Source organism: Salmo trutta, chromosome 35 (assembly GCF_901001165.1).
Source record: "Salmo trutta chromosome 35, fSalTru1.1, whole genome shotgun sequence".
Classification (NCBI taxonomy): domain Eukaryota; kingdom Metazoa; phylum Chordata; class Actinopteri; order Salmoniformes; family Salmonidae; genus Salmo; species Salmo trutta.
In genome coordinates, this window is record NC_042991.1 from 25,173,945 (window position 1) to 25,201,671 (window position 27,727).

Sequence of the window (27,727 nt, forward strand, 5' to 3'; positions counted from 1 at the left end):
CAGAAGGATTCATTATTAATGAACTCTCCCATGACAGCTAGAACTGTGAGAATAGGTGTGTTGAACTATGACCATTCAGCTTTTCGTTTTAGCCAGAAGATATGCTGCTCTTTTCTATAAAACCTAAGCAGCAGTTGAGAATGTGCCTAAAATATGCTGTATTCGTTTGGGAGGTAAGTTAAAGTGAAGTTTTTGAATTTATGTGAAATAGAACATTTTTATTCATCAAAACCATGTTAAATAAATAAACTTTATTTTCAAAACCAAAATATGTACAATATAGGCTACACAACATATATTTCTTAACCATGTTGTCACTTATTTACAACCATTCAAAACCAAAATCAACCAACCAAAAAGCTAAGCAGTCAAGAAATGTGTACTTGGTAAAATCCTTCATTTCTATAAACGTAAGACCTTGGATCATACATAAAATGGAACATTGTGGCTTCTTTTTTCATTTAACTGACCATCTTGAAGTCAATGCAATATATAATACAGTAAAATGCACTTTATGCCATGTGACAGAGTAAAGGTCACTTTAATTGTAGTTCCAATCTTTATTTCCAAACCCTCCCAGATTATGTTGAAATAGAAAAGCATATACGTAACTTTAGTACAAATTTTGTACAAGCAGCACAGGCTGCAATGCTCCATAAAAGCATTAGAGGTCATTCACCATTCAGTTATTTACAGCTAAAATTGGTTAATTACTTGATTAAATGTATGATTGCAGAAGTGTTTAACTCCTCATATGGTATAACCTTGCTAGGACATATTAAGAGTTGTGAAGTTGAGATGGGATATTGCCCAGGATCAATATGGTAGATTAGATTAAACACAAAAAAGGAAGAAAAATAAATCCAGTGCATTGAAATCTGCTAAATCAACAGACGTATCAAAACAGTTTATACAAGTTGTATTCATTTTGGCTGTGGGGCGATAATACATTGTATATCGAAGCCTGTGTGGATTTTACATCATGGATATTCAGATCCTTACTGACCACAGCACAAAAACACATTTCAGTTGGAGTTCTAGTTGACTGTGTTCATATGTTCGAAGTCGATTAATTACAGGCATCACATTCAGATCTGCTTCCACTCATTCATCAAATGGGACATTCAAGTCTTGACCTTGAAACGTCTGAGAGTATAAGGAGCCTAGTACGTGAAATCTTCATCGAATAAAAAAATAATAATTCAGAAGTCAGTTTGCCATCTTCTCCTTCTTCTTAAAAAGCTTCATCAGTTGGGAAAATCGCTTTGCAATCTAAAGATTAAAAATAAACAGAACTGACATCAATGCTCAGCATTAACTACTAGTATCTTATATCAAAAACATAAAATGGCATTATCAAAAAGAAACTCCAGTGGCATAATGGCCACGGCCTCCGGTGCACATGTACTGCTGCAGCATGTGTTCGAATCCGGCCCACGGCTACTTCAGTACTCTCCTCTATCTCTATCAAATAAACATGCAGTGACTTTCAAAATATACTTTAAAAAATAAACTTCAAACAATGTACAGACAAAAAATGCTCTATGAATATACAGAACTGGGTTACAATTCAAAAGGGTTCATATAAAAGGTTTTGTAAATACATTAACGGTTATTAAATATTTGTAAATGCATTATAACCCATTAATAAATGGGTTATAACAAATTGGTCAAAATAGTGCCATAGCCTGTCAGTGTTTGCCAAGCAGTGAGACACTATTTACCTCGAGGTATTAACCATTTAGAAATGCACTTACAAACGCAGATAATATTGAACCCTTATGCATCATCATGCAACCTTATTTTCAAATGGTTGCACAGTTAAACAATAGTTATTTTCTCACTTTTTGGTGTGATACATTGTTGCTCTGTCCCAGGAACAGAAATGGTTGGTTTTCACACCAATGGTCAACTCCCATGATGTGTCTTGCCCCACATTTGAAACCATGATGATGCATTGGTACACTTATTTATTCCAGGAATGAAGACCTTGTCTGAACATCTCAAGCCATATTATTGGTTCGCTGGTTTCGGAGAAATGCCCAAAAAATATATATACAAATTAGGGGGTAGATCAGCTTTACAATTACAGATAGATTGTGGCTTCCATCAATGGAATAGTGTGCATAATTTCCAATCCCCCATTGTTTTTGGTAAACATTATTATTACATATTTTTTTAATAGATGTTTTTATTATTTTCCCCTAACGCTACCACCCCACCCTTAACTGGAGTAAACTAATGGACAACACTTAGGCTTCTACTTCCAGCTTATACATAAATTTCACAGACACAGTATATTTTACAATAGTTATCTTTTGTTTGTTTTTAGTCCCATCCTTCAGCTCCACTCAACCCCTCCCATCGATCTATGAACACCATCCAGTTTTGATTTCTAGTTTCCATATATTTTTTTTAACTGTGCTGTTTCACAAAAGTTCTGAGCCTTTCTATTCTCATAGATTCTACATACTGTAAATTAAAGAAACAATTTTGCTAAAAGTATTATTAAATTAATTGACCATGACTTTTTAAAAATCACCCAGCAGTGCTATTTGCAGAGTTAGCTCCAGGTAAAAGTTGCAATTCTTCAGCGGTTCCTGAACCTGCAACCAAAAACAAGATGGCGCCGACAGAGATGATCGCTTCCGAGTCCTTAGGAAACTATGCTGTATTTTGTTATGTATTATTTCTTACATTGTTACCCCTGGAAATCTTAAGTCTTATTACATACAGCCGGGAAGAACTACTGGATATAAGAGCGACGTCAACTTACCAACATTACGACAACGAATACGACTTTCTCGAAGCGGATCCTGTGTTTGGACTACCACCCAGGATAATGGATCTAATCCCAGAAGCCGACCCAAAACAACGGCGACGCAGAAGGGGCAGCCTCCTGGTCAGGCTCCATAGACGTGCACATCGCCCACCGCTCCCGAGTATACTACTCGCCAATCTCCAGTCTCTTGAAAACAAGGTAGATGAAATTCGAGCAAGGGTTGCCTTCCAGAGAGACAGAGATTGTAACATTCTCTGTTTCACAGAAACATGGCTCTCTCAGGATATGTTGTCAGAATCGGTTCAGCCACCGGGCTTCTCCATGCATCGCGCCAACAGAGATAAACTCCTCTCTGGGAAGAGGAAGGGCAGGAGTGTATGCCTCATGATTAATGATTCATGGTGTAATCATAAAAACATACAGGAACTCTAGTCCTTCTACTCACCCGACCTAGAATTCCTTACAATCAAATGCCGGCCATATTACCTCCCAAAGAGAATTCTCATCAGTTATCGTCACGGCTGTGTACATTCCCCCTCAAATAGACACCAAAACGGCCCTTCCTGGAACTTCACTGGACTCTATGTAAACTGGAAACCATATATCCTGAGGCTGCATTTATAGTAGCTCTGGATTTTAACAAAGCAAATTTGAGAACAAGGATACCTAAATTCTATAAGCATATTGATTGCACTACGCGCGGGTGTAATACACTCGATCACTGCTACTCTAACTTCCGCAATTCATACAAAGCCCTCCCCCGCCCCCCTTCGGCAAATCCGACCACGACGCTATCTTGCTCCTATAAGGCAGAAACTCAAACAGGATGTACCAGTGACTAGAACCATTCAACGCTGGTCTGACCAATCGGAATCCACGCTTCAAGATTGTTTTGATCACGCGGACTCATTTAACCATGGAAAGAGGTCTGGGAATATGGCTGAATATTAACAGTGTAGTTATTCCCTCCGCAAGGCAATCAAACAAGAGAAATGCCAGTACATGGACAAAGTGGAGTCGCAATTCAATGGCTCAGACACGAGAAGAATGTGGCAGGGTCTACAGGAAATCACAGACTACAAAAAGAAAAACAGCCACGTCACAGACAACGACGTCACGCTTCCAGACAAACTAAACACCTTTGCCCGCTTTGAGGATAATACAGTGCCACCATCACAGCCAGCTAACAAGGACTGCACGCCTCAAACTCAATCTTCAAGTTTGCAGACGACCCAACAGTAGTGGGCATGATTACCAACAACAACGAGACAGCCAACAGGGAGGAGGGGAGGACACTCGGAGTGTGGTGTCAGGAAAACAACCTCACTCAACGTCAACAAAACAAAGGAAATGATCGAGGACTTCAGGAAACAGAAGAGGGAGAACCCCTATCCACATTGAAGGGACAGCAGTGGAGAAGGTGGAAAGTTTTAAATTCCTTGGCGTACACATCACAGACAAACTGAAATGGTCCACCCACACAGACAGTGTGGTGAAGGCGCAACAGCGCCTTTTCAACCTCAGGGGGCTGAAGAAATTTGGCTTGTCACCCTAAACCCTGACAAACTTTTACAGATGCACAATCGAGAGTATCCTGTCAGGCAGTATTACAGCCTGGCACCGCAACTACACCGCCCTCAACCGCAAGGCTCTCCAGAAGGTGGTGCGGTCTGCACAACGCATCACCGGGGGCAAACTACCTGCCCTCCATGACACCTACAGCACCCGATGTCACAGGAAGGCCAACAAGATTATCAAGATCAGACGGTGAGGTCAGTACAGGTGCATCAAAGCTGGGACCTTAGAGACTGAAAAACAGCTTCTCTCTCAAGGCCATCAGACTACTAAACAGCAATCACTAAGTCAGAAAGGCTGCTGTCTACATTGAGACCCAATCACTGGACACTACAATAAATAGATCACTAGTCACTTTACATAACACCAATTAAATAATGTTTACATATCTTCCATTACTCATATCATATGTAAAGTTGAAGTCTGAATTTGACATACACCTTAGCCAAAAACATTTAAAAACTCAGTTTTTCACAATTCCTGACATTTAATTCAAGTAAAATTCCCTGTCTTAGGTCAATTAGGATCACCACTTTATTTTAAGAATGTGAAATGTCAGAATAATAGTAGAGAGAATGATTTATTTCAGCTTTTATTTCTTTCACATTCCCAGTGGGTCAGAAGTTTACATATACTCAATTAGTATTTGGTAGCATTGTCTTTAAATTGTTTAACTAGAGTCAAAAGTTTCAAGTAGCCTTCCACAAGCTTCCCACAATAAGTTGGGTGAAATTTGGACCATTCCTCCTGACAGAGCTGGTGTAACTGTGTCAGGTTTGTAGGCCTCCTTGCTCGCACACACCTTTTTCAGTTCTGCTTTGGGCTTTGTGATGGCCACTCCAATACCTTGACTATGCTGTCCTTAAGCAATTTTGCCACAACGTTGGAAGTATGCTTGGGGTCATTGTCCATTTGGAAGGCCCATTTGCAACCAAGCTTTAACTTCCTGACTGATGTCTTGAGATGTTGCTTCAATTTATCCACATAATTTTCCTCCTCATGATGCCATCTATTTTGTGAAGTGCACCAGACCCTCCTGCAGCAAAGCGCCCCCACAACATGATGCCGCCAGCCCCGTGCTTCACGGTTGGGATGGTGTTCTTCGGCTTGCAAGCCTCCCCCTTTTTCCTCCAAACATAACGATGGTCATTAGGGCCAAACAGTTCTATTTTTGTTTCATCAGACATTTCTCCAAAAAGTACGATCTTTGTTCCCATGTGCAGTTGCAAACCGTAGTCTGGCTTTTTTATGGCGGTTTTGGAGCAGTGGCTTCTTCCTTGCCGAGCGGCCTTTCAGGTTATGTCGATATAGGACTCGTTTTACTGTGGATATAGATACTTTTGTACCCGTTTCCTCCAGCATTTTCACAGGGTCCTTTGCTGTTGTTCTGGGATTGATTTGCACTTTTCGCACCAAAGTACGTTCATCTCTAGGAGACAGAACCTTCCTGGGCGGTATGACGGAAGCGTGGTCCCATGGTGTTTATACTTGCGTACTATTGTTTGTAGAGATGAACATGGTACCTTTAGGCGTTTGGAAATTGCGCCCAATGAACCAGACTTGTGGAGGTCTACAATTCTTTTTCTGAGGTCTTGGCTGATTTCTTTAGACTTTTCCATGATGTCAAGCAAAGAGGCACTGAGTTTGAAGGTAGGCCTTGAAATACATTCACAGGTACACCACAGGTACACCTGTTGGAAAGATTGTGTCATCCGCAAAGTAGATGTCCTAACCGACTTGCCAAAACTATAGTTTGTTCACAAGAAATTTGTGGAGTGGTTGAAAAACGAGTTTTAATGACTCCAACCTAAGTGTATGTAAACTTCGGATTTCAACTGTATTTTATACCATCTATTACACCTTGCCTATGCCGCTCAACCATCACTCATCCATATATTTGTATGTACATATTCTCATTCACCCCTTTAGATGTGTGTATTAGGTAGTTGTTGGGAAATTGTTAGATTACTTGTTAAATACGGCACTGTCGGAACTAGAAGCACAAGCATTTCGCTACACTCGCATTAACATCTGCTAACCATGTGTATGTGACCAATACAATTTGATTTGAAGCTACATATGGACAGTAACAAAACAAAATTATTTAATGGAGTGTCTCTTTGCAGCAAAATCTGTGGAGCTGGGATGGTTGTATCCCCCCATATAACATTATATTGGTTGCAAGAATTTTGCATAATAATTTAAATAGAAAAACAAAGTTCTGAATCCAGTGTCGTTTTGTGTATTAGTTCATCGAATCGGTACATCGAAAGTCTCTTCCCAACTACTTTGCAATCTATATGGCACAGCTGTCAACTTCTTGATCCTTTCATGAAACTGGTATACTTTTTTATTCATCACAATTTTCTTTAACCAATTGTGGTCTTTATCCTGTCTGGGATAGGGGGCAGTATTTTCACGGCCGGATAAAAAACGTACCCGATTTAAACTGGTTACTACTCTTGCCCAGAAACGAGAATATGCATATTATTAGTAGATTTGGATAGAAAACACTCTAAAGTTTCTGAATGGTGTCTTTGAGTATAACAGAACTCATATGGCAGGCAAAAACCTGAGAAGATTCCAAGCAGGAAGTGGCCTGTCTGCGAATTTGTAGTCCTTCTGTAGCTTCTCTATCGAAACTACAGTATCTGAGCTGTTACGTGACACTTTCTAAGGCTTCCATTGGCTCTCTAAAGCCTTCAGAAACCGGGTTGAGGCGTCTCCTGTCTCTGGGCAGATAACAGGAGCACAGTTTGTCAGTGGACTCCCTGGTGACAAAGAGATTGGAGATGCGAGTTTAAGAGATCCCGCCATTTTTTCTTTTCCTCTTTGAATGAATACAGCATTGTCCGGTTGGAATATTATCACTATTTTACGAGAAAAATAGCATAAAAATGGATTTTAAACAGCGTTTGACATGCTTCTAAGTACGGTAATGGAACATTTTTTTTTTTTTGTCTGGAAATGTGCTCGCGCGTTACCCTTTGGATAGTGACCTGAACGCACAAACAAAACGGGGGTATTTGGATATAACTATGGATTATTTGGAACAAAAACAGCATTTGTTGTGGAAGTAGCAGTCCTGGGAGTGCATTCTGACGAAGAACAGCAAAGGTAATACAATTTTTCTAATAGTAATTCTGAGTTTGGTGAGCCCCGAAGTCTACATTTACATTTAAGTCATTTAGCAGACGCTCTTATCCAGAGCGACTTACAAATTGGAAGTGAAGTTGGCGGGTGTCTGAATAGCTAGCCTGTGATGGCTGAGCTATGTACTCAGAATATTGCAAAATGTGCTTTCGCCGAAAAGCCATTTTAAAATCTGACATAGCGATTGCATAAAGGAGTTCTGTATATATAATTCTTAAAATAATTGTTATGTATTTTGTCAACGTTTATGATGAGTAATTTAGTAAATTCACCGTATGTTTTGGGTGGAAATGCTAGTTCTGAACATCACATGCTAATGTAAAAAGCTGGTTTTTGATATAAATATGAACTTGATTGAACAAAACATGCATGTATTGTATAACAATGTCTAGGAGTGTCATCTGATGAAGATCAAAAGGTTAGTGCTGCATTTAGCTGTGTTTTGGGTTTTTGTGACATATATGCTTGCTTTGAAAATGGCTGTGTGATTATTTTTGGCTGTGTACTCTCCTATCATAATCTAATGTTTTGCTTTCGCTGTAAAGCCTTTTTGAAATCGGACAATGTGGTTGGATTAACGAGAGTCTTATCTTTCAAATGGTGTAAAATAGTCGTATGGTTGAAAAATTGAAATGATTGAATTTGAGGTATTTGTATTTCGCGCCACGTTCTTCCATTGGATATTTGGCGAGGCGTTCCGCTAGCGTTCCGCTATTTTTGCAGTAATTAAACAGACATGAAAATAGCAATATTTTGGAGATTTCATTTTCAAGTAACCGAAGTGAGAGGTTGTAATCTGAATAAAGGGAAAAAGGCCATTCTTGAACATGGGGTGAGACATTCTTACTAATCTGCTAGAGAACCAGTTTGGAATTAAGTATAACTTTTGAAGCCTTTAGTGAAAGGTCTAATGCTTTAATATTTAATCATTTCTGTCCTCCGAATCCATATTCATTATATAACTAGGCCTGTTTAAATTTTGTCTGGCTTGCCTTTCCAAATAAAATTGAATATTTTTTGCTCAGATAGCAACATTTTTTATTTTCTTACTAGGTGTAGGCAAGGCCATAAGCAAATAGGTAAACTGGGATATGACTAAAGAGTTAATCAGGGTGATTTTTCCACAAATAGACAGGTATTTCCATTTCCACGGTAGCAAGATCATATCTATTTTTGCTAACTTTAAATTAAAATGTATGGGAGTGAGATCATTGAATACTGAGTACGCCCACATATTTTCATACTATGTTATAAAAATTTTTTTACCTCCTGTTTCAGGAAGTTACATATATATATGACCTTCCACCCCCACCTGGGATATGGAAGCCTGATGAAACGTAAATAAATATCACCTGGAAGCAGGAGCAACAGTGTGCGGCATTTTCCTTTCTGTTTTCCATGAGTTTGCCTACAACTCCAGCACCTGCGGAAAGTACCTGGATGTGCGCATGTTCTTCAGCTTTTGTACACGTCACCGTCAGACCATTTTATTGGTAAACTACCTGGTAATGTAAAAGTTGTATTCTTTAGTGATCCAATATGAATCATCCAATCATGAATCTTGCTCAATTGTGCACTGGGGCCTCCCACTCTTTCTATTGTGGTTAGAGACAGTTTGCGCTGTCCTGTGACGGGAGTAGTACACAGCGTTGTACAAGATCTTCAGTTTATTGGCAATTTCTCGCATGGAATAGCCTTCATTTCTCAGAGCAAGAATAGACTGACGAGTTTCAGATGAAAGTTCTTTGTTTCAGGCCATTTTGAGCCTGTAATCGAACCCACAAATGCTGATGCTCCAGATACTCCACGAGTCTAAAAAAGGCCAGTTTTATTGCTTCTTTAATCAGAACAACATTTTTCAGCTGTACTAACATAATTGCAAAAAGGTTTCTAATGATCAATTAGCCTTTAAAATGATAAACTTGGATTAGCTAACACAACGTGCCATTGGAACACAGGAGTGATGGTTGCTGGTAATGGGCCTCTGTACGCCCATGTCGATATTCCATAAACAAATGTGCCGTTTCCAGCTACAATAGTCATTTACAACATTAACACTGTATTTCTGATCAATTTGAAATTATTTTAATGGACTTTTTTTGTTGTTGCTTTTCTTTCAAAAACAAGGACATTTCTAAGTGACCCCAAACTTACTTGCATGCATGCATACATACATACATAAATACCTTTAAACCATTGTATAAGAGATTCTCCAAAATGTAAATATTCCAGGCATTTATATATAAATGCCAACCGTACTTTTTCAAAAGCCTTTTCAAAGTCAGCTATGAATTCCAGGCCTGGTCTCCCATATTTTTCATAGTGTTCTATTGTTTCCAGTACTTGTCTTATATTATCTCCAATGTATCGTCCATGTAAAAAAAAAAAACTGTCTGATTAGGATGAAAAATATTCGACAATACCTTTTTAGTTCTATGTGCTATGCATTTTGTTAGAATTTGTGTGTAAGAGGCCTCCAATTTGTTTAATGGACTGGATCTTTATATTTACCACTTGGGTTCTGATTCAGTAATAATGAAATCAGAACCTGTTGAGTATCTGATAATCTACCATTTTTATAGGAATGGTTAAAACATTCTAATAACGGTCGTCTGAGTCCATCAAAAAAGGTACGGTATAACTCAACTGGTAAGCCATCCAGCCCTGGAGTTTTCCCGGACTTAAAGGCTTTAATTGCATCAAGAAGTTCCTCCTCTGTAATTTGGCCTTCACATGAGTCTTTCTGTACAGATGTTAATTTTACATTATTAATAGGAAAAAAATCCTAACAACTAACTTTGGTTAGTGGAGATGGAGACAAATGAAAATATATGGTTAAGCTACTTTGCTTCCTCTTTCAAAATATTGTTTGGTGAATCATGGGTGACGCCGTAATTTGTAGCAAGTTTCAGTACATTTCTATGTTGAAGATTCAAACATTATTTGGCCCATTTTTCCCCATATGCCATACAGTTCGCTGTATTTGTATAATATATTACACTTGATCTTCTTGAATAAGTTCTTCCATTTCTTTTGGCTTTCATCTGTGGTACAGATTTTATTGCCATCTGTACTGTTAGTCCCTCTATTGCCTTTGTTAATATGAATTATTTTGACCTAAATTGCTTTTGTTTTAAAGATGAGTATTGAATTGCATGGCCTCTATTATTATTTTTAGCTAGCAGTGGATGACATAACTAGCTAAGCCTAAATGGTATAGATCATGATAGTAGAGTTGTGTAGCTAGAGTGTCTATGCTAAATTGCCAAAATTCCTCCTCTCCAACACAAATGAACTGATGAAGACACAGAAGGGGATCATGAGACCCTAGGTTGTATTTTAAATAGTTAACTGTTATCAATTTCTATTCTGACTTGTAATGTTAAAAAGAGGAGAACAAAAAGACATCCCCTGTTAATCCAAATTAGCTAGGCTACTCACTATACCAACGATAGGCTACCGTCTTGAGTCACTGCAATTCAAATTATTTTCCTAATGTATCCTTCCATTAAATTACATTTTGTTCTTACTATACTGAACAAGAATATAACATGCAATAGTTTCAAAGATTTTGCTGAGTTACAGTTCATATAAGGAAATCAGTCAACTTAAACAAATTCATTAGGCCTTAATCATTTATAGATGATTTGAGAGTTCACTCAGAGCTTAGACATACTTACAGGCAGTATTGGGTACTCATCACTACATACATGAGAAGATTCAACACTTTGTTAAACATGTTCAGTCAATGAATGGTGGGTATGAAGACCAAAACATTCAACATTGTGAGAGGATACCTCCTCCAATGTTCCACCAACCAAAGGTATTACAGTCACCATTTTGAGAGCGTTCACACCAGAGCGTTCAACATACTTGGACTATCACAGAGAAGTGGTAAGTGTGTTGATATCATCTGTTAAATGGCAATATGTTAGAAATTATGATTGAATAATGTCCTGGATGTAATTTTGACCAGGGCATCAGGGTTTCAAAGGTGGGTCAAGACAAAATCATGAAAACCAACCTCCTCTGTTCCTGAGACAGAGCACCAATGCATCACACTCAAAAGTGAGGAAAAAAACTATTGTTCAACTATGCAACTATTGAAAATAACGTTGCATGATGATGCACAAGGTTTAATCTTAGAAGCACTTGTAAGTGCATTTATAAATGGTTAATAGCTAGGGGTAAATATTTGCTCACTAATTGGCAAACACTGACCAGTTAGTCATTGCACTATTTTGACCAATGTGATATCACTGTTTATTAACTGCTTATAATGAATTTACAAATTATTCAATCATTGTTAATAGCGTGATTATAACCCCTTTATAAACCCTTTACAAATGGAACCTTATTGTAAAGGGTTACCCAGAATTGATATCAATGCTCAGCATTAACTACTAGTATATTATATCAAAAACATAGAATGCCATTACTATCAAAAGTAAATTAGACATACCTGAGCGGGTGTCTTGTTCAATTTCTCTGAAAGGGCAGAGAAAGTATCTGGAGAGGAACCTTTTATCTTTAGTGCGAGGAGAATATCTCGGTCTTCATCCCTTCAAGAAAAACAATTATTTTAGTGGCAATCATGACACAGAGACTCTCCAACAGCTGACATACAAATGGCACATAACAAAAATGTATGTATTTAAAAAACAACTCACCTTGTCCACGTCACCATCACTTCACCCTTTTTTACGATGATATTCTTGGCAGACAGGCTGTTGGGTGATGGGGTAGATTGGGGTGGAGTAGTGACTTTACTTCTCTCTCTCTTGGAGCTTCCAGTCCCCTTTCCTTTGGGACTTTTTGAGGACTTCTTTTTATGCATGCTCCTCTCTGGGATCACCTTTTTAGCCCGCTTTGCTTTAGTTTCCACATGGAGCTTTGTCCGCTTTTTCCCGGTCTTACCCTTGCTGTGGTCTCTCTCTGGTGTGTCTTCTATGATGGTGAGGCATGGCGAAGATAGCGCAGATGCTGTTTCGGTGCTTGTGGAAAGGCTGGAAAGGTAGAAAGGAGGACTGGCCTCTGAAAAAGGGGATTTTGAAGGAGTTTTTTCTGGGGGCTGATCTTCGTTTTTACCATCTTCTTCTTCTCCTGGTGGTGTTTGAGGGCTCTCAGCACCCCCAGGATTGATGTCTGCACTTGTGGGGCTGATGCCTGGGTTGGTAGAAATGACTTCTGGGCTTGTGAAGTTGACACATGGGTAGGCACAGTTATTTTCTGGGTTGGTGGCATTATTTCCTGGGTAGGTAGAGTTGACACTGCCTGGGCTTGAGGAGTTATTTCCTTGGTAGGTAGAGTTGACGCTGCCTGGGCTTGAGGAGTTATTTCCTTGGTAGGTAGGGTTGACACTGTCTAAGCTTGAGGAGTTGACCCCCGAGTTGGTGGAGTTGACCCCCGAGTTGGTGGAGTTGACCCCCGAGTTGGTGGAGTTGGTGTTTGCATGCCGTATCCTCACAATGAAATGATCATTTGACTTCTCCATCACTACTGCCTGCATGGGCATGTGAGGCTTGAAGTGAAACAAGGGGTTAACAGGAGCCTCCCTGGTCCTGCCACCACCGCTTGATGCACCGCTGGAGTTGTCCGTGTCCAGGGCAAGGTGAATGTCCTGCTCTGTAGCGTCTTCCCCATTCATAAGGGCATCCTCACTGAAGTGTGCACTGATGACACTGTCCGGAGCAGACATGGGCTCCCCGCTGGCTGGGTGCAAAAAGCTGAGGTGATTGTCAGACTTGAGAGGTGAGGGAATTGTGAGAGATCCAGACAGATCTTCTGCCAAGATGGAATATGATCTATGCGAGAAGACACTGGACTGTGGTGTCATTCTGCTTTCTGGTAGGCCAGAGGGCACATCTAACATGCAACTCTCATCCAACAAAGATGGATTTAGTGGAATTTGGACTTTTGAATTTGGAGAGGAAAACTTCATAGGTGAAATAGCTGACCATGTGGCAATGAGTTTAGAGGGAGTACCAACTTTACTTGGGGTACCAACGCCTAGGAAACTCTCTCTTTCTTTCAGAGGAGTACCAAGGGACCAGCCATGATTGTCCCCAGCTGAAACACTCGTTTCTAGCAGATCAGACCCTTGTAAGAGACACTTGAAGATCTCTCCCATCTGAGAGTCCGTTACCAGGTTGAATGTTAGGCTGGAGGCTTGCTGTTCTGTGAGGATTTCAAAGTCAGGCTTGTCATGGAGTGAGCCATTTTGAGACAGCCGGCGAACATAGGTTGCTGTTTTCTCAGCAGATGAAGAGCTGTTTGATGGTAAGAGCTCTACCACCTGTTGCAAAGGAGGTTGGATAACAGGAGGATCTGAGGTTTGAGGCTCCGATTCCATATCCTCTTCGAATGACATTTTAATATTTTTGCCTTTTCCAAGACCTGTTTTGCAAGGGGGGACAGTCCGAGACCTGGATCTTTTCATGCTGGTTTCAACACACTCAGTTAATTCCTTTTGCAGTCTTTTTGGTGCAGAAGTTCTGGTTATGGTCACTCCCTGCTGCATTTTAAGTTCAGCGGCCACAGATGGCTTGGGGGACTTCACTGGCAGCTTGGGGGACTTCACTGGCAGCTTGGGGGACTTCACTGGCAGCTTGGGGGACTTCACTGGCAGCTTGGGGGACTTCACTGGCAGCTTGGGGGACTTCACTGGCAGCTTGGGGGACTTCACTGGCAGCTTGGGTACCCCATTTCCAGAGATACTTCTGTCTCTTTTTTCTGCTCCTGTCGACTGGCTTCCGTTTGAGGATTTGCAAACACTTCTCAGTGCAGTCTGAATCTCCTTGAATAAGAAGTCTAACTGCACATCCACGAATTCCCACAGTTTCAACTTCATATTAAGTGGTTCCTGGTCAAAGATGCGGTTGACAATGCCATTATTTGATAACTTACTCAAAACAGAAATGATGATGTTCTTCAGTTTAACTTTGAGGTAATCTTCTTGGCTGCATAGTTTACTAAAGCTTACACTATCAACAAAGTCTGTAAAAGAGGGGAAAAAGGACATGTCCATAACACCGCAGAAGGTTTTCTTAGGGAATGTTGAATGAAGCTTCATGTACTTTTTTCTGCACTCATAGCGAATCTTTGCAAGCATGGCCATAACCTCCTCCACGGTAGACAAGGCAGCTTTGGGTAACGGAGGTTGAACAGTTTTGTAGCGGGTTTTGTTTGATGTGGGGCTTCCAAATGGTGAATTCAAGGTTTTACTTCTGAGTTTAAAATTCCGTTGTGAAACTAAACTATTTTCTTTGGCCGGCTTCTTTGAAAGTCTAGGGGATGACTTGAGAGTTGGTTGATTTTTATTAGATCTTGTGGGCCTAACCGTCATGTCTGGAGAACTTGGCATGACTGGAGTTTCTTCCTCTTCACTTTCACTAACAATTTCACCCTCTTCCAGTTCCTCAAGGCTGGAAGGATGGACAGATGTCTCATCCACATCTCGTTGTGCAGCACGTGTGACGGAGCAGCCAGGATTGTTGTTCTCCTGATTCACTTCCAACTTCTTTGAATTGGAATCTCCAGTAGCACTGGGAAACTCTGGTCAAATACAATACATTGATTAGCTAATTAAAAGCATACCATGTCTACACAGTACAGTCAGTTTCATGGAGTTAAAGCAGTTGATTAGCATGTGTATACCTATTAAACCCACTCAAATCTAAGTTTAGACATGTTTAACATGTACTGCCCTAATTGTTATAAGTGGATATAAAATGAAAGATTAATCTCTCACGTGAAGTTCAATCGTATCGACAGAGATCAAATGTGGACTTAGGCTTTTGCTCTTGCCAACCAGTACAGATCTGATTTAACTAATCATAGACTTCAATCATGATGTTAAATCAAGTGTGTTATTGCTTGGTTAGAACACAACCCTGCACCCACACCAGCCCTCTGTTGATAAGAAGCCTTACAAAGACCACAACACACACAATTCAATGAATTATCTGAAAGCCGATTCACATTTGCTGTACTGCTATTCTTGTTAATTAGTTTGACTTGTCTTCCTAAAGCCTATCTGAAGACATTTGAAATGTCCATCTACTGTGTACTAAATAAGGTTCAGGTGGTGGACCAACAAACAAAATTACCTGGATGAATGAATGAAAACAATATGACAATACACCCACCTAAAAGTGCATGAGTAGTCACTCAAGTCATCTTCTTGTCCCTCATTTGTTTGCATTTTTTGTCCACCACTTGAAGGTGTTCTCTCTCCAATATCACTCAACCCTGATCTTGCGCTTCTCTCTCTGCATCAACAACTACCTGTCCAATCCAAACATCTTGGAGAGAGTGTAAAGGTCTCTAACTGTTTGTAATCTTGGTAAAGGCAACATGGTGAACCCATAATATGCATAACTGTAGTTTGTGTGTTTTAACTAACTTAAATCAACCCAAAATTATTTATAAGAAAATTACTTATACAAACTCTAAAATCCGAAAACTTCAATTTTTCAACAATGACTATTTTACACCATTTTAAAGACAAGACTCTCCTTTATCTAACCACACTGTCCGATTTCAAAAAGGCTTTACAGCGAAAGCAAAACATTAGATTGTCAGCAGAGTACCCAGCCAGAAATAATCAGACACCCATTTTTCAAGCTAGCATATAATGTCACAAAAAACAAAACCACAGCTAAATGTAGCACTAACCTTTGATGATCTTCATCAGATGACAACCCTAGGACATTATGTTATACAATGCATGCATGTTTTGTTCAATCAAGTTCATATTTATATCAAAAAACAGCTTTTTTACATTAGCATGTGACGTTCAGAACTAGCATACCCCCCGCAAACTTCCGGTGAATTTACTAAATTACTCACGATAAACGTTCACAAAAAACATAACAATTATTTTAAGAATTATAGATACAGAACTCCTCTATGCACTCAATATGTCCGATTTTAAAATAGCTTTTCGGTGAAAGCACATTTTGCAATATTCTCAGTAGATAGCCCAGCATCACAGGGCTAGCTATTTAGACACCCAGCGAGTTTAGCCTTCACCAAACTCCGATTTACTATAAGAAAAGTTTGATTACCTTTGGTGTTCTTCATCAGAATGCACTCCCAGGACTTCTACTTCAATAACAAATGTTGGTTTGGTCCGAAATAATCCATTGTTATATCCAAATAGCGCCGTTTTGTTAGTGCGTTCAAGACACTATCCGAATGGTAAAGGAGGGTTACGAGCACGACGCATTTCGTGACAAAAAAATTCTAAATATTCCATTACCGTACTTAGAAGCATGTCAACCGCTGTTTAAAATCAAAATTTTCTCATAAAAAAGCGATAATATTCCGACCGGGAGTCGTTGTATCCGTTCAAAGACGATAGAATAAAAACATGGGGTCGTCTCGTGCACGAGCATGAGTCCCATTGTTCGCTGATAGACCACTTAGCAAATGCGCTAAAGCTTTTCAGCCAGGGCTTGGAATTAAGTCATTCAGCTTTTTCCCGCCTTCTGAGAGCCCATGGGAGCCGTAGGAAGTGTCACGTAACAGCAGAGATCCCCTGTATTGGATAGAGATGATCAAGGAGGGCAAAAAATGGTCAGAGAGGGCGCTTCCTGTTTGGAATCTTCTCAGGTTTTGGCCTGCCAAATGAGTTCTGTTATACTCACAGACACCATTCAAACAGTTTTAGAAACTTTGGAGTGTAATTATATGCATATTCTAGTTTCTGGGCAGGAGTAATAATCAGATTAAATCGGGTACGTTTTTTATCTGGCCGTGAAAATACTGCCCCCTATCCATAACAGGTTAACATCATAAAGTAATGATATATATATAGCCTGTCTTTTTACTATTGTTTTATTTATTTCCTTACCTGTTGTTCACCTAATACCTTTTCTGCACTATTGGTTAAAGCCTGTAAGTAAGCATTTCACTGTAAAGTCTACACCCGTTGTAAACTTCTGACCCACTGGAATTGTGATAGATTATTTCACTGTATCACAATTCCAGTGGGTCAGATGTTTACATACACTAAGTTGACTGTGTCTTTAAACCGCTTGGAAAATTCCAGAAAATGATGTCATGGCTCTAGAAGCTTCTGATAGGCTAATTGACATCATTTGAGTCAATTGGAGGTGTACCTGTGGATGTATTTCAAGGCCTACCTTCAAACTCAGTGTCTCTTTGCTTGACATCATGGGAAAATCAAAAGAAATCAGCCAAGACCTCAGAAAAAAATTGTAGAACTCCACAAGTCTGGTTCGTCCTTGGGAGCAATTTCCAAACGCCTTAAAAGGTACCACGTTCATCTGTACAAACAATAGTACGCAAGTATAAACACCATGGGACCACGCAGGCGTCATACCGCCCAGGAAGGAGACGCATTCTGTCTCCTAGAGATGAACGTACTTTGGTGCGAAAAGTGCAAATCAATCCCAGAACAACAGCAAAGGACCTTGTGAAGATGCTGGAGGAAACAGGTGCAAAAGTATCTATATCCACAATAAAACGAGTCCTATGTCGACATAAGCTGAAAGGCCGCTCAGCAAGGACGAAGCCACTGCTCCAAAACCGCCATAAAAAAGCCAGACTACGGTTTGCAACTGCACATGGGAACAAAGATCGTACTTTTTGGAGAAATGTCCTCTGGTCTGATCAAACAAAAATTGAACTGTTTGGCCATAATAACCAACGTTATGTTTGGAGGAAAAAGGGGGAGGCTTGCAAGCCGAAGAACACCATCCCAACCGTGAAGCACGGGGGTGGCAGCATCATGTTGTGGGGGTGCTTTGCTGCAGGAGGGTCTGGTGCACTTCACAAAATAGATGACATCATGAGGGAGGAAAATTCTGTGGATATATTGAAGCAACATCTCAAGACATCAGTCAGGAAGTTAAAGCTTGGTCGCAAATGGGTCTTCCAAATGGACAATGACCCAAAGCATACTTCCAAAGTTGTGCAAAATGGCTTAAGGACAGCAAAGTCAAGGTATTGGAGTGGCCATCACAAAGCCCTGACCTCAATCCTTTTGAAAATTTGTGGGCAGAACTGAAAAAGCGTATGCGAGCAAGGAGGCCTATAAACTTGACTCAGTTACACCAGCTCTGTCAGGAGGAATGGGCCAAAATTCACCCAACTTATTGTGGGAAGCTTGTGGAAGGCTACCCGAAACGTTTCACCCAAGTTAAACAATTTAAAGGCAATGCTACCAAATACTAATTGAGTGTGTGAACTTCTGACCCACTGGGAATGTACTGAAAGAAATAAAAGCTGAAATAAATCATGCTCTCTACTATTATTCTGACATTTCACATTCTTAAAAAATAAAAGTGGTGATTCTAACTGACCTAAGACAGGGAATGTTTACTAGGATTAAATGTCAGGAATCGTGAAAAACTGAGTTTAAATGTATTTGGCTAAGGTGTATGTAAACTTCCGACGTCAACAGTATGTATGTGCTACTGCTCAACATTTTTTTTTTTTTTAAATAATAATAATCTCGGTCGACCAACAACCTTTTGACCAAACAATCGACTAGTCGAATAATTGGGGTCAGCCCTAACCCAAACTGATCATTACACTATTGTCTTTCTAAATTAAAATCAACCTCTTTACCCCCCTTATCATTCAGCTAAGCCTAATTTAAATTAAATTGTGTAGTAAAGTGCACAATTATCGCCCATTCATCCATTTGTCATTCAGTGAGGAGAGATAGACGCATTAGCGCCTGGCTGGGTACCAACATCCTACAGAGCATTTTCTTGGAATAGGTGTGAAAGAAAAACAACTAAAAAGGCTCTAAATACTTTTCTGTTTGTTATTTCAAAATTGAGACAAATTAGCACTATTATTTTTGGGGCAGATTGTTTTTAGTTACAAAAACAAACGTCAGAGGCCATTGGGCAATGGCGGTTCTGGTGTTAATAGTTACGCTTTCCCTACCTAACAACTAATGTTCCTCAATTGTTTTCGGCAGTGAGCAAATTTCAGGTCTGCTGAGTGCAAACTTGTGAAAATTCTGTGCAACTTCCGCCACTCATTTACTGTGAACACTGAAGCTGTACCCACTTTAATTTACTGTTTTAACAGTGGCCAAGTAGGCTACTGTGGTTATCTGATCAGAGTGGCCTACCATAAACTAAGTAGAAAAAGCCTCACGTAACATTTTAACATGGAAATAGCAGTTATATCATTCAGCCTGTGTGTTGTAGCGGCCAATGTGTGGTATTCAATGTAGGACTATATTCCATGAGACTTTTGAAAAAAAACATGCAGGGCTTGACATTAACCAGTTTATCCACTGGTCCTTGAGACAAGGAGGTGACTGAACATTTTGTTGTGTTGTTTGATGCAAGAAACCACTTTACAAAATAAAATGCATTATTATTCCCTTACCATTATTACAGAGAATCAGACAAATTATGCAACCCTCTGCCTATTGGCTACTTAGCTTATTCAAGCCTGTCTCAAAATACAACACTGCCCATTTAAGATTAAAAAAAAGCTCTTTACCTGACTCACTTTTGGAAGATGGCTAGAAATGTTCAAGTTTTGTGCTCTTTTAGGAAGAAATCACTCCCACATTTCTGACTACAAATTAGCTAAAAATGGGCTAATAACTCACTATATAGCAAAGAATATGAACAAATGTGCACCCGTGGCCACATGCAGCTCTCGCTTTGATCTCAAAATAAAATCTCTTGCAGTTAGTTTTGCATACTAATAAGTCTTGCATAGTTTTTGTTTCAGTATGTTGCATTGAACGTGGCTAATACTGCGTTGATTCAATCACAATTCCCACAGTAAAGAGAAACATTGATATTGTTACCTAACGGGAAAAACTCTAGAAAAGCTGAGGGAAGTTCAATCTCGTGCTTCTCTGCGCGAGCTGATATTTCTTCTGCTCTGCAGTCCCGGGGGAGCTGCGCACAGCTTTGAGGGAACATTGCTAACAACAACATACTTTTGCATCTTAACATTTAGCCTAGAACAGAAATTGTTCAACTAAACCAAACCAAGTGATGCTTACCTTTGCAAAGACTCTTGACATAAGCAGGTTTGCTGTGACATGGCAGCTGCTGGCTTTTTGTCTTCAGGCGGACTGGGCTTGTGAGTGGGCTTATGGCATGTGGAATGACTTTTAGATTACTCAGTGTGAGCATCATTGAGTCCTCATCATGGGCCATCGGAATGGAGCTAGAGGGCTCAACATTCTCCTCTTCATTCTCTGTGTAGCTTGGCTCAGAATTGAGGTACTTCTTCAGTGTCTCTGCCAAACCACTGTTGTGCTGTTCAGATGGTGCAACCTCTCCTGTGGTGCTGCTCACCTTAGACACCCCAATACTGCTCAACGGTAAACTTTGTTCAACAACAGTTTTGTCCTTCATACACTCCACAGATATCTCTGTGACATCAGTAATGACCTCAGACGTGATGCAGATATCTACCTCCATGCTATTCGTACTGGACACAGCATCCTTGGAAACATATTGCCCCTCCTCTGTCACATCTAACTCCAGACTAGAATTTGAAATAATGGAAGCAGGCAGTTGTTGAAGGCCCTCAGGTTGGACAAGGGGTGATAATTGCAGAGATTCTGATTGTTTTCCTGGACCACCTTCAACAGCAGGATGTCCCACACAGACAGCAGCAGGTGGATCTTGTGTCACAGTTTCAACAGCTTGGCTTTTACAGACCAAAGCACTGGGAGTTTCACTGTTAGACTTGTCAGTAATAATAACCAGTGAATCTCCAGTTGAATGTTCAGGGATAAGTCCATTAGCAGATAGGCCAGTGTCGGTATTTGAATTGTTTCCACAATTCTCAGTGACAGTAGTAGTAGTCGCAGAGACAGCATCAGCAGTCAAATCCTTAGACGTGCCAGTTTTGCTTTCTGAGGCACATTTTTCAAGTCTGCTCTTCAGTGGAGTTTTCAAAACAATGTCACAGTCTGGAGCTGAAACACAATCCTTCCTGAGAGGTTCTGGTGTGGTGGGTTTAGTCCTCTGACCCTCTATGGCCTCGGGCAGCTCAGGCCTTCCTTCAGAGCCATCTTGGACAGTACTGTCTTCTACTTCTAACTGGCACTTATGTCGCTCTTTGGCTACTGTGGCTTCAGACAGAGGCTTTTCAGCATCCTGACAAGATTCTCTCTCTGTATGTCTACTCTCCATACTTTCAGGTTCTGGAGGCGTTGATATTTCTGAAGAGGGCTGTACAACTGGGTTCTCAAAGACACTACTGTTGATTTGGTCTAATACAAGCAATTCTCCAAGATCAGGCTGTCCACGGTCTTCTGCTGACTGGTCTTCAGGAACCTCATCAGGTGGTGTGCACTCCTCCAGCTCCTTGACTTCAGCAGACTGTCTTGGTGTTTTAACTGGTGACAGGGTGAGGTTCAGAGTTTCCATGAAACTTAACTTTCTGTTTGGACCGTTTTCCTCTATAGAGCTTTTCTCAGCCACTTTGGCCTCAGGTGGAAGCACTTCCGATTCCTCATGTGTCTTTTGCTCCCTGACTTTACCGTTGACCATGTTCTTGTCCTTACTGACGTCCGCACTGCATCGGAAACGTTCCTTTGTTCTTTTTTCCTCACGCTCCTTTCCTCTCTCTGTACAACTGCTTTTTCCTTCTCCCGACTTATTTTTTTCTTTTCTGATCTCATCCTCTCTTTTTCTCTCTTTTTTCCTTCGATGGTCCCTTGGAGGACTTGTCCCTCCCTTGCGATTAAAATATTCACTGGATCGTTTAGTGGGACTGGCTTGATTTGAATAGGCATGCCTTCTGTTTTTAGAGGAAATGTCTTTAATAGTTCTACTACGCTTATCGTCATCCTTATCAAAGCTAAGCACCTTATCATGCCGACTAGACCCTGTTGATAGAATGTCTGCACTGTCTTTAGGCAATCCTTTAGACGTACGGTAAGAGGAAGCAGTGCAATGCAAAATGTCTGAGTGTGGGCTTTTAGACCTATCTGATCTCCTGTGTACCTCAACATCTGAGGGATAAGGGTATCTGCTTCTGTTTGACTTAGAGTCATATTTTCCAATATCTTTTTGTGCTCTGTGTGACCGGTTCCTCTCATCTGAATGAGATTCCTTATTTACATCTGGACTGGTTTTATGTCGCTGCTCCTTTGACTCAGACAGCCTGGGATTTTCACCTCTGCCTTCTCTGTGCTTGGTTTGTTTCGGCTTGTCTGACAGGCCTAGTTCACGTGTATGGTGTCTACTCACAGAGTCCTTACTGGAACTACTAACAGAAGAATATGTGCCTTTCACTGGAGCTTCTGAATCACCTCTAGAGGTGACAGGAAGAGGTGGTCTGAAAACTCTTGCGTCAGATGGGGGTTGGGGGAGGACCACATCTCTGTCTATACGGAGCAGCTGATGAAGATCCTTCACAACACAATCCTTAGATCCTGGTAGTTGAGTTGCTGGCGGTGGACCCGTAGGATTCAGTCTGGTTGGAACTTCTGGTTGGCGTGGTTGCGAAGGCCCCGTAGGATTCAGTCTCAATGGAACTTGATTTTTCAAGCAGTTCATCTGAGATTGATGGTGAGCAGCAGGACTTCTCTCTGGCCTGAAACTAAAAAAAGTTAACATAAATTACTCACATGCCTAGATTCACAGAGACCACAGAAATTATTCAATTGACCCCATCTAATGGATACATAGAAAACATGTGTATACCCCTAAATAACTGTTTATTTGATGTACCCTGCCAACTACGAGTTACCACTTCACAGGTGTATATGAAATATGAAGGGTCAAGACACTTACCTTTGGCTCAACCTATTTATCTCCTCGTCCTTCCGCACAACCTCCATTTTAGCTGTTTTGATGAGCGCACAGATATTCCTCTTCAGACGGCTGTTCTCAGTGTTCAGCGTTGTATTCTTCAAAATGACAACAACATCTCAACCACATACAGTAAGTGGTTATACTAACTGTAAGTCGCTCTGGATAAGAGCATCTGCTAAAATGACCAAAATGTAATTAAGAAACAGAGATAACCAATGCAATCATTTGTCAATGTAGCCTTGCCATCACCCACTAGTGCTGAACAATTAGTGCTTTTTGAGGTCGGTTAGGTTTGATTATTAAAAAATATTGAGGGGGTCCAATCCTGCCTGAGGATGGTTGATGGTTTGAGTAAAAAAAAAAAACTCAATATACTTTAAAATTACTAAACTTGAATCGAAACGGTATAAAAAAATGATAGACTTCTATTCAAACAGTTTTTTGACTGTCCAGTTAAATAGACAGTCAGGGAGCTTCTAAAATTCTAATAACGATGGATAGAGGACTATTTTTCCCAAATTTGAGGCAAGGAAATAACATTTTCAGTGTGGCCCTCCAGATCTCGTTGAAGACCGAATGCGGCCCCCGGGGCAAAATTAGTTTGACACCCCTGACTTAGATAATGCAATTTCAGGTAGAGATAGATTGCAATGCTAATGCTCTCTATCCTGCATTCTTCTGTCTCTTCTCTCTCTCGCTCAGTGTCTGCCCCACACTAACCTAATGTAGCAGGTGGGAAAGAAACACAGAGACTGGACAAGAAGGCACTCAATGGATTATGGTCATTGTAGTTAATACTGACGTTTTCTGCGCTAAACTACGTAGAATAATGGCCTGTTGGAAACTACAACATCGCACAGTTCGGTCTTGATCCGATTTATCTCTAGAAAAACAATGTGAGCATTGAGCTCACAAACAAAAAAAACAACGAAATGGAATTCAAATAATTGAACCATGGTCTGGTCAATTAGTTGTTTATAAACCTTAAAATTACTAACATTTTGGTTAATCGCTCAGCACTATCACCCACAGAGAATAACAAAGGATTTTCAGAGGGAAATACACTTTTTTTTTAATCTAATGTTGAAATGAAAGTAAATGTTAATTGATTTAGCCAATCTATTTTTGTAAAAAATATTTAAAGTACTTTTATGCTCCTTGTATTTCAAGGGATACTACTAAAACATGATTGACACTTGAGACTTTCTATTACAAACCTTTGTTTCAATCTGCTGCAACCGCCTATGTAACTCTTCAATTTGGCTTTGTGCAGCATTGTATCTTGTCCTCAACTGTAATGAGACATAGGTACTGATGGTTAGTTATTCAGTTCTAACAGGATCTGTCTATCATTGATGAACAGCATTCCATTTTAGACAAAGCAAAGAGAAAAAGAAAATGCACACATGAATTGGATAAGGATTACAGTACAAACCTCATTGTAGGAAGTGTCTTTATCCTGTTGTTCCTCTGTTATGATTTCTTCATATAAATCCATAGAGCTCAGATTCTGTGGTGAGAGGAGTGTGCAGTTTCGTTCTGTAATAAGAATACACAAATATGAAGCAGGCCATATTATCAGTTATATTCTGAGAGAACATGGATATCTTTTCTACTTCTAAAAATATATATCTGACTCAGACCATCTTGTGAAGAACCAATGTGTATGTTTGAGTGATATTTACCTGCATTTGGATAAATCCTCGGACTTGGACTTTCCAAACCAGAATAAATATCCACAGAATCATCATCGAAAGCTGCCACCGTATCTGTGAGGTAGAAGTTTTGCAAAGATACACGGCTGTAATTGCACTGCTGTAATTCCATCACATGGAATGACATTACTGTAGAAATGCCTTCTATTATTGGATACAGTATGCCAGTGTAATAAGGGATCAACATAACACAGGTTTGTATATTTCTTTGAGTGCATAAAATCAGGACTATTGCAGTGCCATACGCGGGAGATAACAGTGCTTTATGACAGGACAGCACTACAAGAAGAATACCAAATGATTCATGGCAGAAACTATTTTAGGAAAGTTGTTGCATGTCTTTCAGCACCCACTATCTATGGACGGCAAACACTCTTCACACCACTTCGATACCGAAGTGACTTTTTCGTCGCATGTTAAGATAATTTACGTGGCAGATTAGGATAATTAACATAGCAGGTTAGGAGACTGAGGTTAAGGTTAGGAAAAGAGTTAGCGTTAGCAAAAATGCTCTCCTAATCTGCTACAAAAATCACCTCGTATCAAAGTGGTGTGAAAAGCGTGTCCCATCTATGGCCAGTGTTAAAGGGAAATATATAGTACCAGAAAAAAGTCTGGACACACCTACTCATTCAATGGTTTTTCTTTATTGTTACTATTTTCTACATTGTAGAATAATAGTGAAGATATCAAAACTATGAAATAACACATGGAATCATGCAGTAACCAAAAAAGTGTATTTTTTATATTCTTCAAAGTAGCCACCCTTTGCCTTGATGACAGCTTTGGCACACTCTTGGCATTCTCTCAACCAGCTTCATGAGGTAGTCAGTCAGCTGGAATGCATTTCAATTAACAGGTGTGCCTTGTAAAAAGTTAATTTGTGGCATTTCTTTCCTTCTTAATGTGTTTGAGCCAATCAGTTGTGTTGTGACAAGGTAGGGGTGGTATTCTTCAAGCGCAGTCGCAAAACCATTAAGCACTATGATGAAACTGGCTCTCATGAGGACCGCCACAGGAAAGGAAGACCCAGAGTTACCTCTGCTGCGGAGGATAAGTTCATTAGAGTTAACTGCACCACAGGTTGCAGCCCAAATAAATGCTTCAGAGTTCAAGTAACCGACACATCTCAACATCAACTGTTCAGAGACTGTGTGAATCAGGCCTTCATGATTGAATTGCTGCAAAGAAACCACTACTGAAGGACATTAATAAGAAGAAGAGACTTGCTTGGGCCAAGAAACACAAGCAATGTTTCTTGGCCCGTCTTCCTGAGACGCAGAGCAGGTGAACGGATGATCTCTGCATGTGTGGTTCCCACCGTTAAGCATGAAGGAGGAGGTGTGATTGTGCTTTGCTGGTGACACGTTCACTGATTTATTTAGAATTCAAGGCACACTTAACTAGCATGGCTACCACAGCATTCTGCAGTGATACGCCAACCCATCTGGTTTGCGCTTAGTGGGACTATAATTCGTTTTTCAACAGGACAATGATCCAAAACACACCTCCAGGCTGTGTAAGGGCTATTTGACCAGGGAGAGTGATGGAGTGCTGCATCAGATGACCTGGCCTCCACAATCACCCGACCTCAACCCAACAGATGGTTTGGGATGAGTTGGACCGCAGAGCGAAGGAAAAGCAGCTAACAAGTGCTCAGCATATGTGGGAACTCCTTCAACACTGTTGGAAAAGCATTCCAGGTAAAGCTGGTTGAGAGAATGCAAAGCTGTCAAGGCAATGGGTGGCTACTTTGTAGAATCTAAAATATATTTAGATTTGTTTAACACTTTTTTGGTTACTACCTGATTACATGTGTTATTTCATAGTCTTGATGTCTAAATTATTATTCTACAATGTAGAAAATAGTAAAAATTGTACTTTTGACTAGTACTGTATATATGTATTGCATTGTACTCACTGCAGTTGTCTTGGCTGAGATCACCACACACTTCGTCCATCAAATCCCCCTCCATTCTCCTGATGCTCAATCAATGGCTCAGAGATGTACCTGGAAGAAACAATGCATAATTAGCTAGTATGTTTGTTTTTGTGTGTGTGTGTGTGTAGCTAGCTAGTTCATTGCGCAAGCTAAATTAGCAATGTCGGCTCCTTGTACATGCACCAAGGGATATAATGGAAAGCGCAGCCCCAGGCATCAGGACATTTTAGCTAGCTAACTGAAACAACAAGCTAGCAAGCCAGTTCATTTCTTTAGCTAGCTAACGTTCGTCTGAGACCTACAAACCTAACTAGCTAGCTACAAACTCAAGACATGGAGGAACATTGAGTATGAAAATAGCTTGGAATGTGAATTATAAAATAAATAAATCCACTCACCATATGAAAATAGATTCGAAGAATGTTATTATCATCTGTTTACAATCACTGTCGCGCCAACCCAACGATCAACCTTTTTCAGGGAGCAGGAAATAACGACATTTTCGCGCGGTCTGCAAAACAGATGCCAGTGGCTCTTCCGGGACTTTCAGACATTCAAAGTAAAATTATCATATCAAATGAAGCAGCCTGTGATTTAGGCCAAAATCATACAAAGCAAAATTAGCTAGATTATTTATTAAGGAAACCACAGCTTCTGACTTCAAAAAGTTTGCAATTTATCTAGCAAGCTGTCTGGTCTAAGCTAGTTCGGGACCCGGGGCGTTTCACTCGGTAAATATTGTGCTGTATGAAAAAAAAACTAGGTGTCATAGGTT

At 40.2% G+C, this 27,727-nt stretch overlaps 1 protein-coding gene across 2 annotated transcripts; it reads right to left on the reverse strand.

Annotated features, from left to right (window-relative positions):
* Nucleotides 1–231: 231 nt before the first annotated feature.
* On the reverse strand, nucleotides 232–27,689 carry LOC115174919 (CASP8-associated protein 2). 2 transcript variants are annotated; one of them, XM_029733941.1, is made up of 10 exons: nucleotides 27,351–27,689; nucleotides 26,932–27,021; nucleotides 24,981–25,064; nucleotides 24,731–24,834; nucleotides 24,513–24,587; nucleotides 23,275–23,390; nucleotides 20,523–23,080; nucleotides 12,181–15,064; nucleotides 11,973–12,072; nucleotides 232–1,272 (listed from the first exon to the last, which is right to left on the reverse strand). In XM_029733941.1, the coding sequence occupies exons 2-10, from the start codon at nucleotides 26,984–26,986 to the stop codon at nucleotides 1,210–1,212; spliced, it is 6,039 nt and encodes a 2,012-aa protein (XP_029589801.1). In that variant the 5' UTR covers nucleotides 26,987–27,021; nucleotides 27,351–27,689; the 3' UTR covers nucleotides 232–1,209. The 2 variants fall into 2 exon arrangements, with proteins under 2 accessions (XP_029589801.1, XP_029589802.1); XM_029733942.1 differs by having other exon boundaries at nucleotides 23,275–23,470.
* Nucleotides 27,690–27,727: the final 38 nt, after the last annotated feature.

Excerpts from the sequence above, each read along its gene's own strand:
- LOC115174919 (XM_029733941.1), bottom strand. The coding sequence starts at position 26,986 with ATGGAGGGGGATTTGATGGACGAAGTGTGTGGTGATCTCAGCCAAGAC. Across the intron at positions 23,391-24,512 it reads TGCAGCAGATTGAAACAAAG|AATACAACGCTGAACACTGA; the intron begins GTTTGTAATAGA and ends GTCATTTTGAAG. Across the intron at positions 12,073-12,180 it reads GTGATGGTGACGTGGACAAG|GGATGAAGACCGAGATATTC; the intron begins GTGAGTTGTTTT and ends TTTTTCTTGAAG.